Genomic DNA, 21,583 nt, shown 5'->3' with positions numbered 1-21,583 from the left:
CCTGGGCGACAGAGCGAGACTCCGTTTCAAAATAAATAAATAAATAAACCTTGAATTTCTGAGATAAGTCCAACTTAATAATTATGGATTTTCTTTTACATACATGTTGTTATATTTAGTTTGTTAATATTTTGTTTAGCATTTTGTGGCCCAGCTATACCACCTACCACCTGTGTTTGGGCCCTGATTTCCTCATCTGTAAAATGGGGACATAGTGCCTTCCTCACAGGATTGTTGTGAAGGTGAAATGAGTTACTGTGAATAGGACTCTCGGCAGCATCTGGTGCGTCCTGAGCACGGGGTAGCTGCGTGCTCTAGTGAGGTGGTTAGTGTCTCTCTTCACGCTGCGTGCTCTAGTGAGGTGGTTAGTATCTCTCTTCACGGGTGACAGCCACTTAAACGATTTTCCTTTGTAATGCTGTTCTTGAAAGGATTCGCGTCTTTACACCACCGTAAAATGAGCTAGGTTGTGTATTCTTTCTCCATTCTCTAGGATAATTTACTTAAGATTATAATTATTTCTTCCATGGATGTTTGATGGAACACTGCTCACCTGCGGGGGTTCCCAAGTATTTTTATGAAACATTTTAATCTCACAAAGTATTGATATAGCCACTGTTAATTTGGAGTTACCGACCTATTTATTCTCTTTGCTCCACTTGCTTCACAAACCAGACTTGCCATTTGAGATCACCTTTGCTTTCTGCATTTAGAATTTCTTTTAACGTCTGCTGGTGGCAAGTTCTCTTTTCATTGTCCAAAAATGCCTTTATTGTATCCTCATTTTGGAAAACTGTTTCGCTGGGCTAGTATCTCAGGTTGGCATTTTTTTTTATAGCAGCCTGTGATGACATCGTCCTGTTTTGGGGGGCTGTGGTGGTGTTCACAGTGTTCACGTCCATTCCCCTTGAATCTAGACCCCACCCAGCACTACACCAGTGCTAGACCAGGACTCACACCTGACAGATGGCTGGTCCGCCTGCTTCTCCTTCACAGACCTCCTGTCTAGAAGAGGAAGCAAGACTCCCTCGGGCAAAGGGGACACAAGGCCCTGGGCCCTGTGAGCTTCAGCCTAGTGGAGGCCCTCCTCATACTCCCTACCTGGGGCCCCTCCAGTGTCCGTCCCCTATTATCACCTGTTACAGACACGTGTGCTCCGAGGAACAGAGAAATCCATGTTTTAACACCTTTATTTGTCACTTTACCAATTTGACACACAATGTTAACGACAGCAGACACAGGGGTAGTGTGCACACAGACACGAGCTGTTTCACTACAGGTTTGCAAGCCAGGCTCAACAGCAAGTCCAACAGGCAACACCACGCCTCTCACCTGCAGGAGGGACAGCAGGGCCACCCCACCCCGCGGACGTCCCCAGTGAGTGCAGTTTAGACGTCGGCAGAAGTGCCTTTCAGAGTCAGAACAGCCATGACGTGGACATCACCCGTCACACTGATAAAGTGGTGCGCTCAGTACTCCCCAATGTTAATCACACAGTGTAAAAATATATTGCACATATATATATATAAATTTGTTTCCCTTTCTTGAAAAAAACTTAGTACAAACTAGTAGTTACACGATCCCTTTCAAGTTTCTCTTAAGTTGTGCAGATTTCCTTTGTGGTTTGGCTTGGTTTAGTTTTTTAAGAGGTCAAAAGAAAGAAGTAAAGCATCTCGATGTGCCCAGGACTCCCCATCACATGCCTGGGGACAGACACTGCACCCTGGATCACCAGAGCTCACAAAGTATTCAGTAGTAAGAGGAGGAAAGATGCAGGTTCAGTGTTTGAAGGACATTCTAGCCTATTGATAACATCATGGTCCAGCCTCATCGTCCCCCTGTGCCATCCCCTCGTGGTGTGTGCTGTGGGGTGGGAGGGTGGCCAGTGCACACGTGATTGCCCACAGGAGGAGATGAGCTAGGCCAGTAGAGGGACAGATAAGTGTCCAGGGCCAAGGCATCTCCATCTCAACTCCTCCCCACTCCAGTTGTACAGCAGAAGGAGCCACAGACATGTGTGAACACACAGGACAGGCCCTGTGCCAACAAAACACCATTCACAAAAGCAGGCAGCTGCAGCAGCCCAGGACGGGGGCTGGGGTAGGAGGTGACGCCCACACAGGGCTGCTGTGGTCGGCCCTGAGCTGGCATCCCTAGGGCCCGGGATGGAGCGGCACCAACAGGCAAGTGGGACAGCCACAGGACATGACGCCAGCCCAACACCACCATCTGCTCCCAAACTTGGACAGGATATTAGAAGGTGTAAAAATAGTCCAGTATAAATATATATCTTCTGCTACAATATTTTAAACATATAATTTGAACTTTAATTTTGGTAACGCTAACTGTTATGAACACTACCTGGTTGCTTATCCTATAGCAGTAAATAAAAATAAATAAGTACTCTGGTGCGAACAGTCTTCTCAACGCTCTCCCTCTGCTTTCTCCTTTCCTGATGCTGAGACACCATCAGCGCTGTCCTCCCGACAGAACCTGTCCCTGTGTCATGGTGTCACCCCCGACAGAACCTCTCCCTCTCTCCTGGTGTCACCAACAACCTGTCCCTCTCTCCTGGTGTCACCAACAACCTGTCCCTCTCTCCTGGTGTCACCCCCAACAGAACGTGTCCCTCTCCTGGTGTCACCCCCGACAGAACCTGTCCCTGTGTTCTGGTGTCACCCCCGACAGAACCTGTCCCTCTCTCCTGGTGTCACCCCCGACAGAACATGTCCCTCTCCTGGTGTCACCCCCGACAGAACCTGTCCCTGTGTTCTGGTGTCACCCCCGACAGAACGTGTCCCTCTCCTGGTGTCACCCCCGACAGAACCTGTCCCTCTCTCCTGGTGTCACCCCCGACAGAACCTGTCCCTCTCTCCTGGTGTCACCCCCGACAGAACGTGTCCCTGTGTTCTGGTGTCACCCCCGACAGAACCTCTCCCTCTCTCCTGGTGTCACCCCTGACAGAACCTCTCCCTCTCTCGTGGTGTCACCCCCCCCAACCTGTCCCTCTCTCCTGGTGTCATCCCCCACAGAACCTGTCCCTGTGTCCTCCTGTCGCCCCTACAGAACCTGTCCTTGTGTCCTGGTGTCACCCTGACAGAACCTATCCCTCTCTCTTGGTGTTACCCCTGACAACCTGTCCCTGTGTCCTGGTGTCACCCCTGACAGAACCTATCCCTCTCTCCTGGTTTGCAGGCTGTGCAGTTTGTTATTCACAAATACACATTTATTTTCTGTTGAACCATGGTTAGTAGAAGCTAGTTGGCAGTGCATAAAAACATGCAGAAGAGAACACACACCTGCCTGAATTCACAATATTCAGAAACAGGAAGATGCACGGGTCTGTTATGTGCAGTGGGGCTGCCGTCCAAACTGTTCTGTGTTTGGAGGCGGCACACGATGCAATTACAGATTCCACAGACAAGTTGTAACTGACAATGGTGACCGCTATGTCCTTGTGACTTTATTTTTGCTACCCCTCCTGGCTAGGTGACAGAGATGGGAGCCGAGTGGGTGTTTTCAAAGATTCGCTTTGGAGCTGAGTGGAGAAGGGTGCTCTCCTGGCTCCCGCGTGTCTGAGGAAAGCCTGGGGGCCGTTGGGGGAGGGCGGGACACCGGGGAGGTCGTGCCTCTGACTCGTGGGCACCAACCCTGGAAGTGTGGAGGGAGAGTGGGGGCGTGGGGCCTCTCCCTCCAGGATCCCAGGGTGCTCCAGGCTAGGACGGGCTGGGTGCCACAGCAGCCTCGATCTCATTCGCGAAACCCACAGGCGTGTCCTAGGATTCGGGATGCACGCCGCGATTTTCCTCAGTGAAGGGAGCACTTCTGTGAAGGAGCTCACCTCCAGGGGCCAAGATGGGAGCCATGAGTCCCGCCGCTCCGGCCACTCCAGCCGGGTCTGGGAAGGGCTGTGGTGAGTCGGTGCTGGTCGCGTGGACGAGGTGACCCGTCGGTGACAGGGCCTGCTCCCTGCGAGGTCGGGTGGTGCCCGGGCCGGGCGGAGGCGCTTCTCGTGCACAGGGCCGGTTTCTGGTGTGCTCCCGATGCGCTTGGCTCTTTTCTCGAGGCCGTTCTTGCCTGAGGCCAACCAGGGACCAGGAGGCAGCATCCTCGTGCCCAGCACCTCTCCTCAGTGTCCCTTGTCCCCACAGACCAGACCAGGGCCCGGCGAGCCTCTGTGCCTGCCGTGCGGTGTGAGGACCCGCGGACCCCAACCCGCCTGTCCCTCCGTCCTGACCCGGCGCCAGGCTCAGCTCCAGGGCGAGGTCCTCTGGAGTCACGTTCATTCTGCGTGGCTTGGCCGTGACTGTGGGGACCGGGCTGCCCACGGACAGAAGAAAAGAAGAAACGCAGCCTGGGACCAGGAGACGCAGCCCAGGGTGGAGCCGCGCTGGGGCCAGGGAGGCCGAGGAGGGCAGGAGTCTGAGGGTGTAAAGGTGCCAGGGTCTTCCGGGTCTCAGGCTTCGGGACCTGGGGAGCCACGCTGTTTGGTGAGCACTCGTCCTCGGCCTCTTCAACACAAGGGCTTTGGAGTTGCGATGGGCTGTGATCGGGCGATTCCGGTGACCGTTCGTCTGTGATCGGGCGATTCCGGTGACTGCTCGTCTGTGATCGGGCGATTCCGCACTGCACATTCAGAGTTGTTTTCAAATGTTTCCGCACGTTCTGCCTTTCACACGCGGTCCAGCCAGGTTCAGCGGGGGCACAGGGCTGGGCTTGGCCACCCCCCGCCTTCCCCAGGCCGGTGAGGTGACATCTTAAAGGAGCCACGAAGCCTGAGGTCCATTTTTCCTCGGTCTTTATTGCCAGGCACCGTGAACTTCCCAGCCCTGCCATGGAAGCTGCCTGCCAGGTCCTCCCCGTCCTCAGGTGGAGGCTTCTCTGTTGAGGGGCCTCGGAGACCCCCAGCCCTCAGTGGACCATGCTGGCTGGGAGCTCCGCCCTGGGGCTCCTGCTCTGCTCAGGCAGGGGGAGTCCTTCCACTCCTCCAGCAGGGGAGTCCTGCTGCTGGGGCTGTGGCTGCAGCAGGTGCACTCTTGGGAGTCAGGGGAGGCGGGTGGCGCTCATGCATGTCAGTGAGGGAGGGGCCTCGCCGTCCTCCTGTACTGTGAGCCTGGCCCTGGGCAGCCCCCTGCCCTGGCCAGAGCCTGACCGTAGCCACGGGCTAACAGGCTCTGGAAGAGTTTCCCCAAGGCTGCCGCAGGCTCATCCGCAGGTAGACTCCAGAACCACGGCCCAGCAGGTCACACGTGCGGCTGTGGCTGTGTGCGTGCCAAGGGACAGTGGCAGTGTGCCATTCTGACAGCGGGTGGCCACACCCTCAGCCTCCCCAGGAGGGAGCAGGAGCGCCGGCTTCTCCCCAGGTGCAGACAGGTAAGGGCGGGCCGCCTGGGTGTGTTCTGGCAGTGTGGAGTGTCCTGGATGGGCTCTGCTCAGCCCCCTGCTGGCAGAGAAACCCCCACAGACACTGCAGGCCTGGGGGTCCTCCCTAATGTCCTGCTCTCCAGTGGGGTGGGGGGGAACAGGAGAGGTTAGACCAAGCCATTTCCGGAGAGTTGAAGAAGGTGCTTGGGCTGTGGCAATGGGAGGTCTGCGAGCAAACAGGGTGCAGCTAGCGAGGACGGGCGAGCGGGAGGGCCGGGCAGAGGCCCTGTCACGCGGTGAGGCGAGGAGTGTCTTGGGACTTCGTGTCTTTTGCCTGGCAACACCACGGGGACCAGACATTCTGAATCTTCCCAGACCCGCTCTGAGAACACAGGCAGCCACCACATCTTCTCAGGAAAGCAAAGCGAGCCTGCTCCACCCTCACAGTCCAAGCCAATGTGGTCAGCCAGGAAGCCGCCCACTGCCCCCCACAGCTTTCGTTTTACCGAGGTTGCCCTTGGCACAGAGCTGGCCTGTAGGCATGTGTGCACACGTGTGTCCACGTGACCGGCTTCCCCACACGTGTGCCAGGCACCCAGCACCACCGCCAGGTGGCCTCACTCTGCCCTCTGCCCAGGAAAGCAGGAAGGCCCCGTGGTGTCCGCTGCACGCAGGACAGGCCTCGGGCCCCACACACACCTCCCACATCGGGTGTGGGGCCAACTCCGTGTTGGTTGCCTGCTGGTTGGGGTTAGCTCCTGCCGCCCTCAGGGCTCCTGGAAGGTGTCTGCTGCTCAGGAGGTCAGCACAGCCTCCTGTTGCCATGACAGCCAGCTCCTTTAAAACGCCCCTTTGACCTACAAACCACGTGACCAATGTGGTGTGAGCCGGGAGACACTTTGGAAATGGCTGAGGACGAGGCAGGTGTATTAGGAGGGTCAGTGAACTGGGGCCCAAACCTGGTTTGAGAGGGGAGTACTGGGGGCATCCGGCAGGAGGAGGGGCAGGAGGGAGGTCTGGGCCTGGCCTCCCCCCAGCCCCCTCTGGGGCACCCGTCTGAGTTCTGCCCGAGTGAGCACAGGAATGTAATGAAGTGCGAGGTGACAGAGTCCCTGCTCCGGGGACACCGGCAGTGCCACGGGGCATGGAGCGGGGGCTACTTGCCCCCTTGCACCTTCTGGTCGTAGGTGCCCGCGTGCTTGTAGCCGGACACATAGCCCGACTCGTCCACCAGGTCCACACGGCCAGCCTTGCCCTTGCCCTTGCCAGAGGGGTCGAAGCGCTCCTTGTGGGAGCCCGTGAACTTGGTGGTGTCCGTGAGCCTCGACACTGTGGGCGACGAGATGGCTTTCTGCAAGAGGAGCAGGAGGAAGGGGGCAGGTGAGTTGCGATCCAGGTGAGGCCAGCAAGTGAGGTGGCTGTGCCCTGGGCAGGTCTCCCAGCAGTGGGGCAGTGGGCAAGGGGCATAAACCCTGGGATTTATGCCCCTTTTAATTTTAATTCTTATTTTTACCTCTCCTGACCCTGGGGCAGCCTTGGGCCTGCCGGGTGCCACGACCCTAACAATTGCCCAGGTCCACCTGGTGTTTATGCAGTTGGGGACCCTACCACATGCACCCTCAGAGGGAAGGGGCTGTCAGGACAGCCAGGCCCCACCCTCCAGGCTACGTCCCCCCAATCCATGCCCCTTCGGACCAAGCCGCCCCAGACCCCGCCCCGGCCACGCCCACCTGGCCACGCCTCCCAGGACCCACCCACCCCCTCCCAGGCCAAGCCCCCAGTCCATGCCCTTCCTGACCCCGCCTCTCTAGGCCTCACCCTCCAGGCTATGCCCCATTCATGCCCCTTCTGACCATACCTCAGACCCCACACCAGGCCATGCCCTCCTGACCACGCCTCCCAGGACCCACCCCCCCAGGCCACGCCCCAATCCATGTCCCTCCTGATCACCCCTCCCCAGGCACCACCCACCTTCCAGGCCCCGCCCCCACCCCTCCAGGCCCCGCCTTCCATCCCCGCCCTGCTCACCGTCACCCCTGAGATGATGGGCGCCTTGCCCTCGATGAGCCTGTGCACCTCGCGAACGGCCTCCTCGCTGCTCTTGTCTTTGAATCGCTTCTTGGCGAGCTCCTCCAGCGCCTCCTGGAACTGCTCAAAGGTGATGGTCCGGCAAGACTTCCCTCTGCAGGGGCACAGGCGACTTAGGGCTGGGCGCGGGCCGGCCCAGGGCTGCTCTCCCCCAGCGTGGGTCCGAGCAGAGCTGGCCGGCCATGGCCCAGCAGCCCACAGGCTTCACCCGCAGGCGGCCGGCCTGGTAGCGCTGCAAATCCAAACTGTCTTGGAAGAAAGCTTGGAGGAAGCAGGTCCTCTATAAAGCTGGATGCTCACACGGCCCTGCAGGCTGCTCTGACACAGGGTGTGTGCGGGTCTGCACTCTGCCGGGGCGGTGCGGGAGGCCATTAGGCAGCGGCGCCCACCTCCTCCTCCTGGGGCCACCACAGCCCCGCCCAGCTGCGTCGGGAGTTGGGGGTCCTAGGACCTGCTGGGGCCCCAGCTCTGTGTGTGTTGGGGTCCTAGGTGGAGGTGTCCCCCACACAGGAACATGGTTAGGAGGGGCTGCTGCCCCCAGACACTTGGCAGCATGGGTGCAGGCCCACACCTCAGACGCCCTGGCTCCAACACCCGCCAGGCGGCCCCGCTGTGCCCCTGCACTGTCCTGGCCTCAGGGTGCAGAGCCTCGTGAGCCGGAGGTGCTGTGAGCAGCTTCTGGTCACACAACACGCTGCGTCTAAACACATTCCACGCCTTACAAACATCCTCCCACCACAGGCCATTCAGACGCTTTCAGAGGGTTCTAAAATGATTCTTGGTCTTTTATATAATAATACTAATTAGAAAATATTTTTCTTCTCTGACCAGATCTACCACAACTAACCCAAAGTGGGGTTTTTCAATGTTTAAAACAAGAGATCCTGTGGATGAGGCTCAGCACTGCAAAAGGCACGTGCATTTCACCAGGGAAGCCTCTGGAGAGCACGAGAAAGGCTGCACCCGGCAGGCCAAGCATTCCAAGGGCACTCCCAGCTGCAGAATCCACAGTGACCAAGAGTCAGGAGACAAATGACCCATAAAACCCTAGCAAGCCTTTCCAGAAGTCAATGAGCAGAGGGCCTAGAATAGCCAAAACGATTTCAAGAAATGAGAACAGAGTCAGAGGACTGACTACCCAACTCCAAAGCTCATCGAGGCTTGACTACAAAGTGGCAGCGACGTGGGCACGGGCAGGTGGCCAGCCCCACAGCCCAAGGGGAGTCTGGCTCAGCCACACGCATGCCGCCCCCCGATGTCCACAGGTGCAGAGGCAAGCCAGAGAGAAAGGACTGTTTCTTCCACAAGTGGAGCTGGAGCAACTGGTGATCCCTGTGCGAATTAAAATGCACTTTGGTCTATACTACACACTATATACAAAACTAACTCAAAATAGATGACAGTCCTAATTATGAAGCTAAAACAAACTTCCAGAAGAACACCAAAGAGAAGATCTCTGTGACCTGGGGTTAGGTGAAGATTTCTTAGAAATGGCAACAAAATATGGCCTATAGTGGAAAAAATAGATGAACTGGACTTCATCAAAACGTTCAAAACTGTGCTCTCAGAAGACACCGTTAAGGGAATGAGAAGACAAGCCACAGACTAGGAGACATGCCTGAGAAAGGACTTGTCTCTGAGATACACAAAGGAACCTTAAAACTCAGCAGTGAGAAAAAAAATCCATGTGAAAAGACGGGCAGAATATTTGAAGCAGACACCACCAGAGAAGACACGTGCATGCGGACAAGCACACGGAGAGGGGGCCGCGTGGGCGCCGTCAGGGAAGTGCGGACAAGCACACGGAGAGGGGGCCGCGTGGGTCCCGTCAGGGAAGTGCGGACAAGCACACGGAGAGGGGGCCGCGTGGGCGCCGTCAGGGAAGTGCGGACAAGCACACGGAGAGGGGGCCGCGTGGGCGCCGTCAGGGAAGTGCGGACAAGCACACGGAGAGGGGGCCGCGTGGGTCCCGTCAGGGAAGTGCGGACAAGCACACGGAGAGGGGGCCGCGTGGGCGCCGTCAGGGAAGTGCGGACAAGCACACGGAGAGGGGGCCGCGTGGGCGCCGTCAGGGAAGTGCGGACAAGCACACGGAGAGGGGGCCGCGTGGGTCCCGTCAGGGAAGTGCGGACAAGCACACGGAGAGGGGGCCGCGTGGGCGCCGTCAGGGAAGTGCGGACGGAAACCACAGCAAGGCCGCTGCGCGATCTCCAGGGGGCTCAGACAAACAAACTGCCAGCACGTGGAGCTGAGCAGGCCGCGGGGTGGGGGGCGTGCTCATCCACAGCCGGCCGAGCAGCGCGGCAGAGCCACTGTGGACAGCTTCTCGTCACAGCCAAAGGTGGCCCAGCAGTCCCGTTCCTGGGTCCTTGCTCAAGAGAAATGAAAACAGAGGCTCACACATAAACGCAAATGTTTACCACTGCTCTGCTGGTAGTCACCAAACCCCAAACAATCCAGTGCCCTTCAGCAGTGGCCAGACCACAGTGCTGTGATGTGTGCACACGTGGACGGCACCCCAGCCCGGAGAGCAAGCCCAGGATACCCACCCAACGCGGTGGGTGCCAAGTGGCCGGGCCTGGAGCCAGGCATGGAGGTGCCGCTGGGTGATTCCCAGACCCCAAGGCGGATGCTGTGTTTAAACAGCACCTGAGGGTTCCCACACACTTTACACGCGTGTCCTGAAGACACAACAGACACCATCAAGAACAGCACTGAGCCAAAGGAGAAGAAATCCCGCTCAGAAACTCACCGAGTGCTTGGGGTCCCACAGCTCAGACCCTCACGCCTCATGGGGTCCCAGGGAGGGGAGTGGAGGCCTCGCTGTGGCTGGAGGAGGCCATGGGGAGACAGAGCCCCAGGGCGGGGCCTGGACTGCTGAGGACAGCCACGCAGGGCACATTCCAGACCCCCAGTCATAGGGCGCTGTTGTCCAACAGCATCCCCCAGGGGGCGCAGGTGAGCCCTGTGAGCCGGAGGTGCAATGAGCAGCTCCATGGCTTGGGGGTCCACGGTGTTGGGGGTGGATTTAGCCCCTTGACGCACTCAGCCTGGACACCCGCACATTCCCTGTGGTGCTGGAGGAGCCAGGCCACCCCAGGCAGCCCACAGTGCCTGGAACTGACAGTGCCCATTGGGCCCTTGGGGCCTGTCTGTCCTGGGCTGTCAAAGGCTCTCCTGTCTTCTATTCACACCCTGCCCAAGCTGACATGCGGACGCCAGGCCTGACTGCCAGCCTGGTGACCAGTGCTGAGGCACGCAGCCCTTTCTGACGGCCTCGGAGCCAGGCACCACCAGCATGAGTCACTCGGTGGGAGGGGGATGACTGACGGGGTTCCCCCATCAGAGGCGACATTCAGATCCGGACACCTGCTCTGCCTGTTCCCCGAGTGTCTTGGGGAAAGGGCTCCTGGATCTCTGCCCCACACCGGCAGGGAGCTTTCCCCAGGAGACCTGGGTGCCCCCTGCCTGGGGCAGTCCTCAGGAGTTCTAGGACAGTGGTGCCTGCCTCTTCCCCAGAGACACTTGGTCTGGCTGCCCGGCTCTCCTGACACAGAGTGGGCCTGTTCTCCAGAGACCAGGGTGCTGGAGGAGCCTCCGAGTGTGGAGCTGGGCATCCTCATTGCCCATGCGCTCCCCAGCCCGGCGCCCTGCCCCGAAGCCAGCCAAGCAGGACGCAGCGGCTGCCCACACATGATGTCCTGCGGGGCCTGGACTTGCTTCCCAGGCTCTGAGTCCCCTGGCCTCTGGGCCTGGCTCCGTCTCTCAGGGACACTGGGACCCGGCCTGGGGCCTCCAGGAGCTGGGCTCAGGCCAGGACAGCCCTCTGTTTCTCCGTGGCGGACGTCACAGGCCCCACTGGGCTCGGGACTGTGCATCCAGCACCCTTGTGAATCAGGAATGCCCTTCCAGGGTGCCCTCTCTGAGGGGCAGGGGCTGGTGGGAGAGGTGACAGCTTGCTGCTCGGGTTCCGGAGAAAGCTACCAGCCCCCCTGGGCTCTCTGGGCCTGCAGCTGCTGTAGCTGGAGTGCCCTGTCCTGAGGCTGCCGCAGGTGGGAAGCTGGGGGCTGTGGAGGGGAATCTCAGGGGAAACAGCCTTTCCCTGTACTTAGATGAGTCTGAGACTGAGGGGCTGCGGCTCCCCCAGGGCACCAACCTCTGAGATCTTCCATTAGCCCCTGAGACCTGAGGAGGCTGGGAAGGAACCCCTGGCTGGTGGGCCCCGCGGGGGGAGTGGGGGCTTCTGCGGAGGCCCCTGCCTGGTAGGGACGCGGCTGTAGGGGAGCCCTGTCTGGCATCTCCATCCTGCACGTCGCTCCGAGTTCTCACTGCTCCAGGAGGGCCCAGTGGTCCCGGTCCAGCAGGACCCAGCCTTGGGGTCCCCCATGCCTGTTGGCCGCCCCTGCCTTCCCCAAGCCCCAGCAAGATACAGAGGACCTAGAGCAATGTTTCGGGGCTGGCAGTGGTCGGTGGCAAGCCCTCCAGGCTCTGCCCATTCTCCCCTCACAGGTGACTCCACCAGCAGCTGAGCACCTGGGGGCAGGTGAGGTGATGTCTGGCCACCTGGGAGGGCTTCTCCCCTCATCTCAGGAAACGAGCCCTTCCTGCACCCCACTCGGCTCAGCGGATGGATGGCAACGTCCACTGGCCCACGGTGGGCTGAGAGCCAGGGCCCTCCCATTGCTGCGCCAGCTCTAACCCCAGGCACACCCACCATGAAGCCCCCACACAGCCAGTCAGAGGGCTGCCTGAGCTCAGGAGGTCTGGCTACCAAAGGTCCCACCCTGCCTGAGGGGCCGCCTGTGATCAGCCCACTGTTTCCCTCTGGGTGCACACCCTAAGCTTGCTCCTAATTTTGTGTTGCCACCAGCCTTTTTGTTTTCCTGGGGGGGGGGGGGGGGCGTGTGTAGTCACCACCCTGTGGACGTCACTAGGAAGAGGTGGCCCTTAGTGGGATGTGGACTTGGGGCCCAGAGGGACCCCCGGGCAGATGTGAGAGGCCCGACCTTCTCTAGGGGGCCCCAGGGGCTCAGCTGCCTCCATCCACCCCGGTCTCGGCCTGGGCAGGGCTTGGGTTTATGCACCCGAAGTCAGTTTCTGGCTGTTTGGAGGTCACCCTCTGAAATGACCTGTGCTGCCTGCAGGCTCATGGGGCAAAGTGAACAGCCAAGGCCACACCTACCACTGGCCAAGCGCAGAAGAGGCGGGTGCCTGTCCCCGCACAGTGCTCTGGGGATTGCCGGTGCTGCTGGGCCTGTAGGCCACAGGATCCACAGGCCTTGACTGTGAGGCCACGGCGCCACAAGCTCATGAACCCTCAGCCACAGACGCACCCATGGCCGAGGGACCCCCTGCAGGGGCTCCACTCTGCAGAAGCCACGGTCATCCTGCCCTGCCAGGGGTGGCCACTAGAGGCTCCCCAAAGACAGAACTGGCCCCAGGGCTCCAGAGCGGCCGAGTGCAAGCCCGGGACAGGGTGGCACCCACAGCAATGGAGGGACAGGGTTGGGTGTCGGGAGTGCAGCCCACCCTTTTCCGGGGCTGGGTAACAGCTGGGTATGCAGCCCTGAGGCTCCTAGCCCCTTGCAGGGGAGCTGACACCTGCTTTCCTGGGATGGACAGACAGGAGGACGTCACACACAGTGCTCTGTGGACCTCATCTGCCCTGTGGTGGCTGCCCTCCAAACACACTGTGACCTGGATTCTCTCCAAACCTGGGTGTTGCTCCTGGGAGGTGTTTGGGTCGGCTTCCATACTGGGAACAGTCTGAAGACTTTAGGACAAAGTGTCCTGCCGGCTGTCACACTCGGGGTGACCACAGACCCCAGTGTTGGCTGGCCGGGGGGGTATACCAGGCTCAGCAGCCCTCCACGCTCAGGGTGACCACAGACCCCAGTGCCGGCCGGCGGGGGGGGGGGGGGGGCGGTGTACCAGGCTCAGCAGCCCTCCACACTCGGGGCGACCACAGCCACCAGGGAGCCTGGCCCTGCTGTTCTCAGTCCCCCACTGGCCCTGGCTTCCTTCTAACCTGCGTCCAGGTATCAGTCTAACCCCCAAGCCAAGCCACCACCCAGGTGTCTATAGGAAACGTCAGTGCATTCACTTGGGAAAACACACCACACCCAGCACACAAGCGTGGGTCCTGGGGGAGGCCAGGGCTCCCAGCGAGCCGAGACCACGGCCCAGCCCTCCTTCCTCTGCCTCATCGGCTGGGTGCCCCCACCTGGGCTAGATGGCCCCGCAGGGGGCCAGTGAGCAAGGCTGGTGGTGGTGCAGGTGGGGAGGCAGCAGCTGAGCCTGACCCCAGGGGTCCTGAGGCACCCATGGCATGGGCCCTTCCCCAGGCTCGAGGAGGCGCTGGGAGATTCGCTGTCCATGGCTCTACTGGGCCCCACTCCCACCGCCCACTTGTGCACCTCATGCCTCCATTAATATTTTAAAGCTGCCGCTGCGCGCTCTTTGCAGGAGGGAGTCATTGTCTGAGTTAACAGTAGTCTTCAACAAAAACCTGGCATAAGGCTGCAAGAAATTTGTTTAAGATTTAACACATAGTAACATCAAAACAAACAAGCACTGCCATGGCAACGAGGACTAAACAAAGGCTCGCAGATACCCCGAGCTGGCGCCACGCCGGTGGAGCCATGGCAACCTGCCCTGAAAACAGAAATCGGTGGACTTTTCTCCACAAGTCCTGTCAGGGTCAGCAGCTTTCTGCAGTACCTAAGGCCACTTCCTAACGGTCCCCAAGCTCCTGAGGGAGGCAGAGGCTCCCACAAGTGACAGTGGGCACCCCCTCCCCAAAATGCAAAACAAAAGCAACTCAACACCCGCCAGGCCCGCCACCACCCTCCTCCAGCCTGGGGAGGGGCCCATGCCATGGGTGCCTCGGGACCCCTGGGGTCAGGCTCAGCTGCTGCCTCCCCACCTGCACCAACCACCACCAGCCTCTGGGCGAGGGTCTGCCAGCCTTGCTCACTGGCCCCCTGCGGGTCCATCTAGCCCAGGTGGGGGCACCCAGCCGATGAGGCAGAGGAAGGAGGGCTGGGCCGTGGTCTCGGCTCGCTGGGAGCCCTGGCCTCCCCCAGGACCCACGCTTGTGTGCTGGGTGTGGTGTGTTTCCCTTGCTTTTCCCGGAAATCAAAGGAAAGCAACTCAACACCCCCCAGGCCCGCCGCCACCACCCCTTGCTTTTCCCGTAAATCAAAGGAAAATCTCTAGTGTCCCCAACCCCTCCTGGTGGCCCTGCCCCCCTCTCTCTTCCTGAGACAAGGGTATGAGTTTAGGTCCCTTGCTCCTGCACACCTGGGAGGTCAGGACCCGGTGCCAGGATCATAGGGACCCCCGGAGGGGAGTCCAGGCTGCAGGAGGGAAGGACAGTTTGAGGGTGGGAGAGAGGAGGAGGTGGAGGCAGCCCTGGGGAAGCCCAGGGTCACAAGGGTCTGCGGCTGCAGGTGAATGGGGAGGTGGGGAGGTCAGAATCCCTCGGGCCAGGGTCCCGGTCCTGGCCACCTGAGCAGCTGCCTGCTGGACAATCTCCCACACGGCGCCCACTCACGGTGCCCAGCCGGCCGACCAGGCTGCCCAGGACTGGGTCTCAGCCTCAACGCTTCCCTGGGCTTGGGCCACAGCTGTCTGCTCCCCCAGACCTTGACCCTCATGGTCAGCCAAGGCTGGCACACCCCAAGGCTGGTCCCGGGCTCCACACTGGGGAGGTGGCTGTGCTGCAGCAGGGGGCCAAGCTTTAGCCCCCAAGTGCCTGAGCAGCTCCAGCCCTGCTTCTGAGAACAGGCCCAGACCAGCTGGGGCTCCTCTGGCCTTCCAGGGTGCCAGCACCCCCACAAGCAGGCAGGGTTCCCATCATTCTCCAGATGAGCCACAGCCGCCCAGCCCCACCCACCGCAGGGAGAGTTCTGCGTGTGTGTGCAGGCGTGTGCATGCAGGCGTGTGTGTGCAGGCATGTGTGTGCAGGTTTGTGCAGGTATGCGTATGCAGGTGTGTGCAGGCGTGCGTGTGCACGCGTAGCCATGTGCACGCACACATGCACCATAGTTTGAAGGCAACTTTCTGCAGAAGGAATCACACCTGGCACCGCACTTGGTGTGTCCGGGCCAGCGCCAAGGCTGTGCGCATGGGGCCGGCCCTGCAGGGCTGATGGCCCCTGGACAGGCTCTTCCCACCTGCCCAGCCCTTCTAGGAGCTTCACCCACAAGCACCATCTCCACACCACTTTGCCCCGGGTCTGCTCCTGTGTATCCTGGAATACATTGGGCAGCACAGAGGGCACCCAGGGACTTGTCCCAGATGTGCCCACACGCCCAAGCCTGCTGAGGAGCAGCTGCCAGGGCCCCGGAGCACGGGGCTGGGATCCATGAAGGGGCTGGGTCCCCTCCAAACAAGGACACCTGAGGGGGAGGAGGAGCACTGGGGGGCACAGGGGCCCTGGCGGCCAAGGGGAGGAGCCTGCCCTGCCCGTGCCCACGCAGGCTCTGGACATGGCGACTGTGCCACGAACCCCACCTGCCACTGCATGGGCTAAATATAGCCGACCCAGTTTCCCTCTCCTGGTCCATGTGCCCGGGACACGTCCCCTTGGCAGAGTGAGTTCTGGGCTCAGGACAAGGGCACTGTCTCTGCCAGAGGCTCTGGCCCCTGACCGCCCAGGTCAGTGCCACCTGCCCATGGCTGTTGACCCACCAGAGCGGCCCTGGTCACCAGGACCTCCAGCAGCTGGCTGGGGCCATCTACACAGGCCCACACCACATGGCCCGCTGCTGCAGGAGGCTGCAGGTTTCCACCAGGGGACGGTGGGCTGGTCTGTCCTCCAGGCAGCGGCTGGCATAAGCCCTGTGGATGATGTGGGATCTCCAGCGTGCCTGTGGTAGCTGCCCCTTGCCAAAGAGCCCACAAGCGGGGCCTGTACTGCAGAGTCAGGCGCCAGCCACCTCGGCCACAGTCCTGAGGGAGGTGCAGCCCTGAGAGTCAGTCCACGAAGGATTTGTGGCCGGGGGGACAGTGAGGGAGGCACAGAGTGGCAGGGGGTGCAGTGTGGGGGGGGTTCAGTGTGGCCGGGGGTGCAGCATGGGGGGTACAGTGTGGCCGGGGGTGCAGTGTGGGGGGTGCAGTGTGGAGGGTGCAGTGTGGCCGGGGGTGCAGTGTGGGGGGTACAGTGTGGCCGGGGGTGCAGTGTGGGGGGTGCAGTGTGGCCGGGGATGCAGTGTAGCCGGGGGTGCCGTGTAGCTGGGGGTGCAGTGTGGCCGGGGGTGCAGTGTGGCCGGGGGTGCCGTGTCGGGGGTACAGTGTGGCCGGGGGTGCAGTGTGGCCAGGGGTGCCATGTAGCCGGGGGTGAAGTGAGAGGGGTACAGTGTGGCCTGGGGTGCAGTGTGGCCTGGGGTGCAGTGTGGCCTGGGGTGCAGTGTGGCCGGGGGTGCAGTGTGGCCGGGGGTGCCGTGTAGCCAGGGTGCAGTGTGGCCGGGGTGTGGTGTGGCTGGGGGTGTGGTGTGGCCAGGGGTGTAGCACGGGGGGTACAGTGTGGCCGGGGGTGCAGTGTGGGGTGTGGTGTGGCCGGGGGTGCGTGCCAGAGGTGCAGGCTGTCAGACGGACCCTCGCGGGCTGAGCCCTAGCCTTTGTTGGGGCCCTGCTGGTCCCCTTGCTCTGGCAGGCTCCTTGTGCCTTCCCGGTCTCCAGAGGCCCCAGGGATGAGTGGTCCTGGGTTATTGTGGGCTCCAACCGCCAAGGTGTCGGCAAATGATGGCCCTGTCTGAGGCCGGGGAGCACAAGACTTTGTGACTACCTGCCCAGAGGGGCCAGCCACAGCCTCCTCTCACACCGGCCAGTGGCTGAGCCCATGAGGACGCTGAGGCTAGGAAGCCACAAAGGAGGTTGGCGGGGCCACTGGGACTGGACAGGGTCAAGGATGAGACCAGCTCGTACCCGGGGCCCTGGATGGAGCCTCCCCTCCAGCTTGTCTGGGACTGAGGCTGGGAGCTGTCAGGAAGATGAACAGGACTCGCTGGCCCTGGTTGCCCCTGCCGTCCCCTAGAGCTGGGGGAGCCTGCAAGTCGGCTGGAGAGAGGGTCTGGGTTCAGGCATCCTTCTGAGCGGTTCCACTGCTTTTCTAGCATAACTTTCCAAACCCCAAACGCCCTCAGATGCACTCAGATGTGCCGTACACAACAGGAAGCTCACCAGGACATGCACAGTCCAGGAACACGCACGACCCAGGAGACACCCAAGACCCAGGGGACATGTGTGACCCGGGAGACACATGTGACATCACCACGGAGTACAGCAGAGACGGCACAGCTGCAAAGGCCACGGCGCCCACCCAGAGCTGGTAGATGGGGCGCTGGCGCCGCAGAGATGGGCCCCACAGCCTTCAGCACAGGGGCGTCTGACCCACGGCCCAGCCCTTCGCAAAGCCAAGGCCGCAGAGGGGGAAGGTGCAGGAGCTCTGAGATGAAAGAGGTGATGAGGTTGCGGCAATGTAGGAATGAAATACATCACATCGGCCGCAAGTGGACGCAGGTGCAAACCACCGAAATAAAGCCATTACCACACAGGCGGACAGGACAGGGCTGGACACGGCTTGGGGAGAACCACTGCTTTTCTCAGGCGCGATCATGGTGGGGTGTCGGGACATGAGGTGAAATGTGTCGGGGCGTGTGAGGGTGCCTCAGTGTGCTTCCCGGCATTCATCCAGGAGAAAACAGACAAACAGACAATGCGTGACACAGCAACAGACATGTGCACACATGACACAGAAACACATGCACATGTGCATACGACACAAAAACATGCACACGTGCACACACGACGCAGAAACACATGCACGTGTGCACACACGACGTAGAAACATGTACACGTGCACACGACGCAGAAACACACGTGCGCATGTGCACACACGACGCAGAAACACATGCACACATGCACACGTGCACACCAACGCAGACAAAGCAAACGGCACAATGCGGTTTCAAGGTGGCGGCCGGAGCCGCCTCCTTGGTGCCCTTTGCCGTTTCGGCGCCCGTGGGAATCCTGGGGCAGAAGCAGAGCGGCACAAAGGCTTTGGGAGGGGCTGGGGGTCACCCAAACAGCCAGCTCCATGCAGGGGAACACAAGCATCCAACCTCTGAGACTCAGCCCCGAGCCAGCCCACAGAGGGTCGGGAGCTCTGCCCGCCAGCAGCCACCTGCCCCTCCAGGCTCCAGGCAGGCACTGGCCCCACTCCTGGGGAAGCCCAGTGATCCCAGTCACAGCCCCCTGACTCCGGGGAGCAGCATTCACCCCTAGTCTGCTCCAAGGCCAGACATCCCCTCATAGGCCACCTCCCGTGCCGAAACCCTACACGCCTACGGGGCTGAGAGGAGCCAGGGCTGCCGCTCAGGACTCGGCACTGAGAGGTCCAGCAATGCCCGGACCCCTGCTCCCTGGGGGCCCAGATGGCACGTTCAGGCTCCCACGTCTGGGCTGCTTCTGAGAAGGGCGGGGTCTTGAAGCACAACCCCCTCCACTCCCCACGGCCCACTCCCCACAGAACCCACCCGGTGGCTCAGGGCCGCAGACTCCCGTAAGTCAGGCCCCTCGGCCCGTGAGCCCAGCGCACTCACTTGATCTTGCTGAAGACGATGTCCACGTCAGTGACGGTCACGTTCCTGCCGTCGATCACCTGGCAGTCCTTGCACAGCTTCGACCAGTTCTTGCCGTGCATCTCCCTCCCAGTGGCCCTGGTGTCCCCGTGCACCGCAAACCGCCGGAAGGCCTCCTCCAGGGCGCTGAGCTCGGGGGATGCGGCTGCCCCCTCACTGGCACCCTCCGATTCCAGCGACAGCCTCTTGGCCGCCCGGTCCTTCGAGGGGTCCCCCGGAGACTTGGGGGGTGTCCTGTTGGCAGTTTTGGCGGGCTTGGCCTTGTCAGCCATGTCGCTGTGGAGGAAGGAGAGGAGAAAGGTGTCACCCGGGCCATGTCCTAGCTGACCCGGGTGCAGCCCAGGAGACCCGCCATACCAACGAGCACCAGGACGTGGTGAGGGCTGAGACGGACAGGCCCTCCCGGGGCTGGGCGTGAGGCCCCTCAGACCCTTGGAGCCCGCTGCCCCGGACGCACACGTGTCCAGCCCCGGGCAGAGCAGAGCCAAGCGAGGCCTTGCCCACTGCCGTCATTGGGCCAAGGACCCCCTAAGCCAGATAAAGCCAGCAGCACACAGAGCCCAGGGTGGGAGCTGAGCTGGGTGCCAGGGGCTCCAGGCCGAGGAGGCTCAGGGTGTGACTGGCAGCATCAGAGCCTATCCGAGGTCCCCTCCCCGCCATAGTTCCACTGTCCCTCCTGTGGACGCCCGCTCTGCAGCTCTGGAGGACACCTCGGGATCACACCCTCCCCGGGGTCTGTGACGTGGCGCCTTCCTCCGGGAGGGTCCACAGCAGTCGTGCAACAGCCGCTCCCTCCCCAGTGCAGAGCCTCTGACCAGAGATGGAGCTTTAGGCTGGGGAGGGTGCGTGGTGGCCCTGGGGGCACCTCAGGATGCTCTTCCCAGGAGCCCTGGGCCTGCCAAGCCCACGGTGGCCCCGGCCAGGGGAGGGGACTGCGAGTGTGCGGGGCTGAGGCAGTGGTGGGGGCACCGGTGTCAGGGCGCAGGGATGCCCTCTGGACTTTGCAAGGTGCCCGCCCCCAGAGCAGGCGGCTGGGCTGTGGGGTTGAGAAGACTGAGGGGTGCCACCCAGGCAGGGCTCGGGGACGCAGGGCTATGCCACAGGACGGGGCTGCTGAGGTCGCCTCCCCACCACGCATGGGCTCCGGTGAGACCCAGTCAGGCCCTGAAGGACTCAGAGTGAGGTGCTGGACTCAGGGCACGACAGCTGCTTCCCCAAGGGGCCTGGACGCCAGGTCGGCCATCAGCACTGCACTGAGAGCTGAACGGGGCCTCGGCCCACAGACACAAGAGCTGGTGGGAGGGTCTGTGCCGAGGACACAGGTGCGTGTCCCAACCCTGGGACTCATGAAGCCCTCTCAGATCTGGAGTTCTCAGCGCCAGTCATGGCCAAAGTGTGGCTCTGTCATCGTGGGGGTCCTCAGTGTGGCCCCCGCTGACCTTGAGATCTCACAAATTCCCCCAAAACAGCTGGAAAAAAATCCAGGGACTCTCCCTACACTGAGGACCTTAAGGGCCTCAGGCCCCACCCACTCACCCCTTTCCCTGGAAGGCACCAAAAATGCAGATGCCAACCCAGCGGAGGATGCAGGGGCAGGACCCAGTCGGGGCAGGAACCTAGTGGGGGCAGGATCCTGCTGGGGGCAGGACAGCGTGGGGGCAGGATCCTGAGGGGGCAGGACGGCATGGGGACAGGATCCTGGTGGGGGCGGGAACCTAGTGGGGGCAGGATCCTGAGGGGGCAGGACGGCGTGGGGGCAGGATCCTGGTGGGGGCGGGAACCTAGTGGGGGCAGGATCCTGGTGGGGGCGGGAACCTAGTGGGGGCAGGATCCTGGTGGGGGCAGGGCCGCGTCGGGGCAGGATCCTAGGGGTGGAAGGGCTGGGTCGGGTGTCGAGCCAGGAAAAGACTCCAGTTTTATCGCTGACACCATTTCTTTGTCTGAAACAGGAGCTTCTCACAGGCCTGGCCTGTGTTTCCCCTGGGCCTCTGCAGCAGGGGACGCTGGGCAGGAGGAGCAGTTGGGAAATTACCAGAAGTGATGGTGGGTTTTGTGAGCACCCAGAACAGTGGGGGGCATGCAGGTCAGAGAGAAAGAACCTTCTGGGATGCTTCAAACTCAGGGCTGCGTTCTGTGGTCTCATCTCCTGTGGGGACGCGTCTGAACAGAGACCCTTATTCACACACCTCAGCGAGTCATCTGAGAACCTGCACCCCATGGGGCCCGCCTGGGAGCACAGGAATGAGGGAAGCCCCTCGGAGCCGCCTTCAGGGCTCACTCAGGACGTCCCAGCCCATCAGCACGTGCTTTGCCCAAGTTTTTAATAAGCTTAGAGGTTGGCCTTGGAGGGCTGAGCAGGACATAAAGCGTCCTACCCTTGTGAGGCCTTCAGCTGGGACAAGTGATAGACAAACAAGCGATGAAACATCAGGCAGTGGGGAGTGAAGAGGAGAAACTGAGGCAGGTCAGAGGGGGGCCAGCAGGCA

The 21,583-nt window shown here is 61.2% G+C and overlaps 1 protein-coding gene and 1 pseudogene across 10 annotated transcripts in view; one reads left to right on the top strand and one right to left on the bottom strand.

Annotated features, from left to right (window-relative positions):
- Nucleotides 1–1,172: 1,172 nt before the first annotated feature.
- Nucleotides 1,173–21,583, bottom strand: part of TPPP (tubulin polymerization promoting protein) — a 34,298-nt gene continuing 13,887 nt past the window's right edge. For 4 of the 10 annotated variants that reach the window (XM_055245767.2, XM_055245766.2, XM_063619628.1 and 1 more), the window contains exons 2-4: nucleotides 19,059–19,373; nucleotides 7,393–7,546; nucleotides 1,173–6,715 (exon numbers count right to left, since the gene is read on the bottom strand). In XM_055245767.2, the coding sequence (XP_055101742.1) occupies nucleotides 6,521–6,715; nucleotides 7,393–7,546; nucleotides 19,059–19,369 (660 nt within the window). In that variant the 5' untranslated portion in view covers nucleotides 19,370–19,373 and the 3' untranslated portion in view covers nucleotides 1,173–6,520. The remainder of the gene's footprint in view (nucleotides 6,716–7,392; nucleotides 7,547–19,058; nucleotides 19,374–21,583) is intronic. The other 6 variants (XR_010116288.1, XR_010116289.1, XR_010116287.1 and 3 more) reach the window with 6 other exon arrangements.
- On the top strand, nucleotides 8,220–10,517 carry LOC129464482 (uncharacterized; annotated as a pseudogene).

The sequence above is a fragment of the Symphalangus syndactylus genome, chromosome 16 (genome assembly GCF_028878055.3).
Source record: "Symphalangus syndactylus isolate Jambi chromosome 16, NHGRI_mSymSyn1-v2.1_pri, whole genome shotgun sequence".
Taxonomy (NCBI): domain Eukaryota; kingdom Metazoa; phylum Chordata; class Mammalia; order Primates; family Hylobatidae; genus Symphalangus; species Symphalangus syndactylus.
Note: the sequence above shows the minus strand (reverse complement) of the source record. Positions and strands in the feature narration are given on the sequence as shown.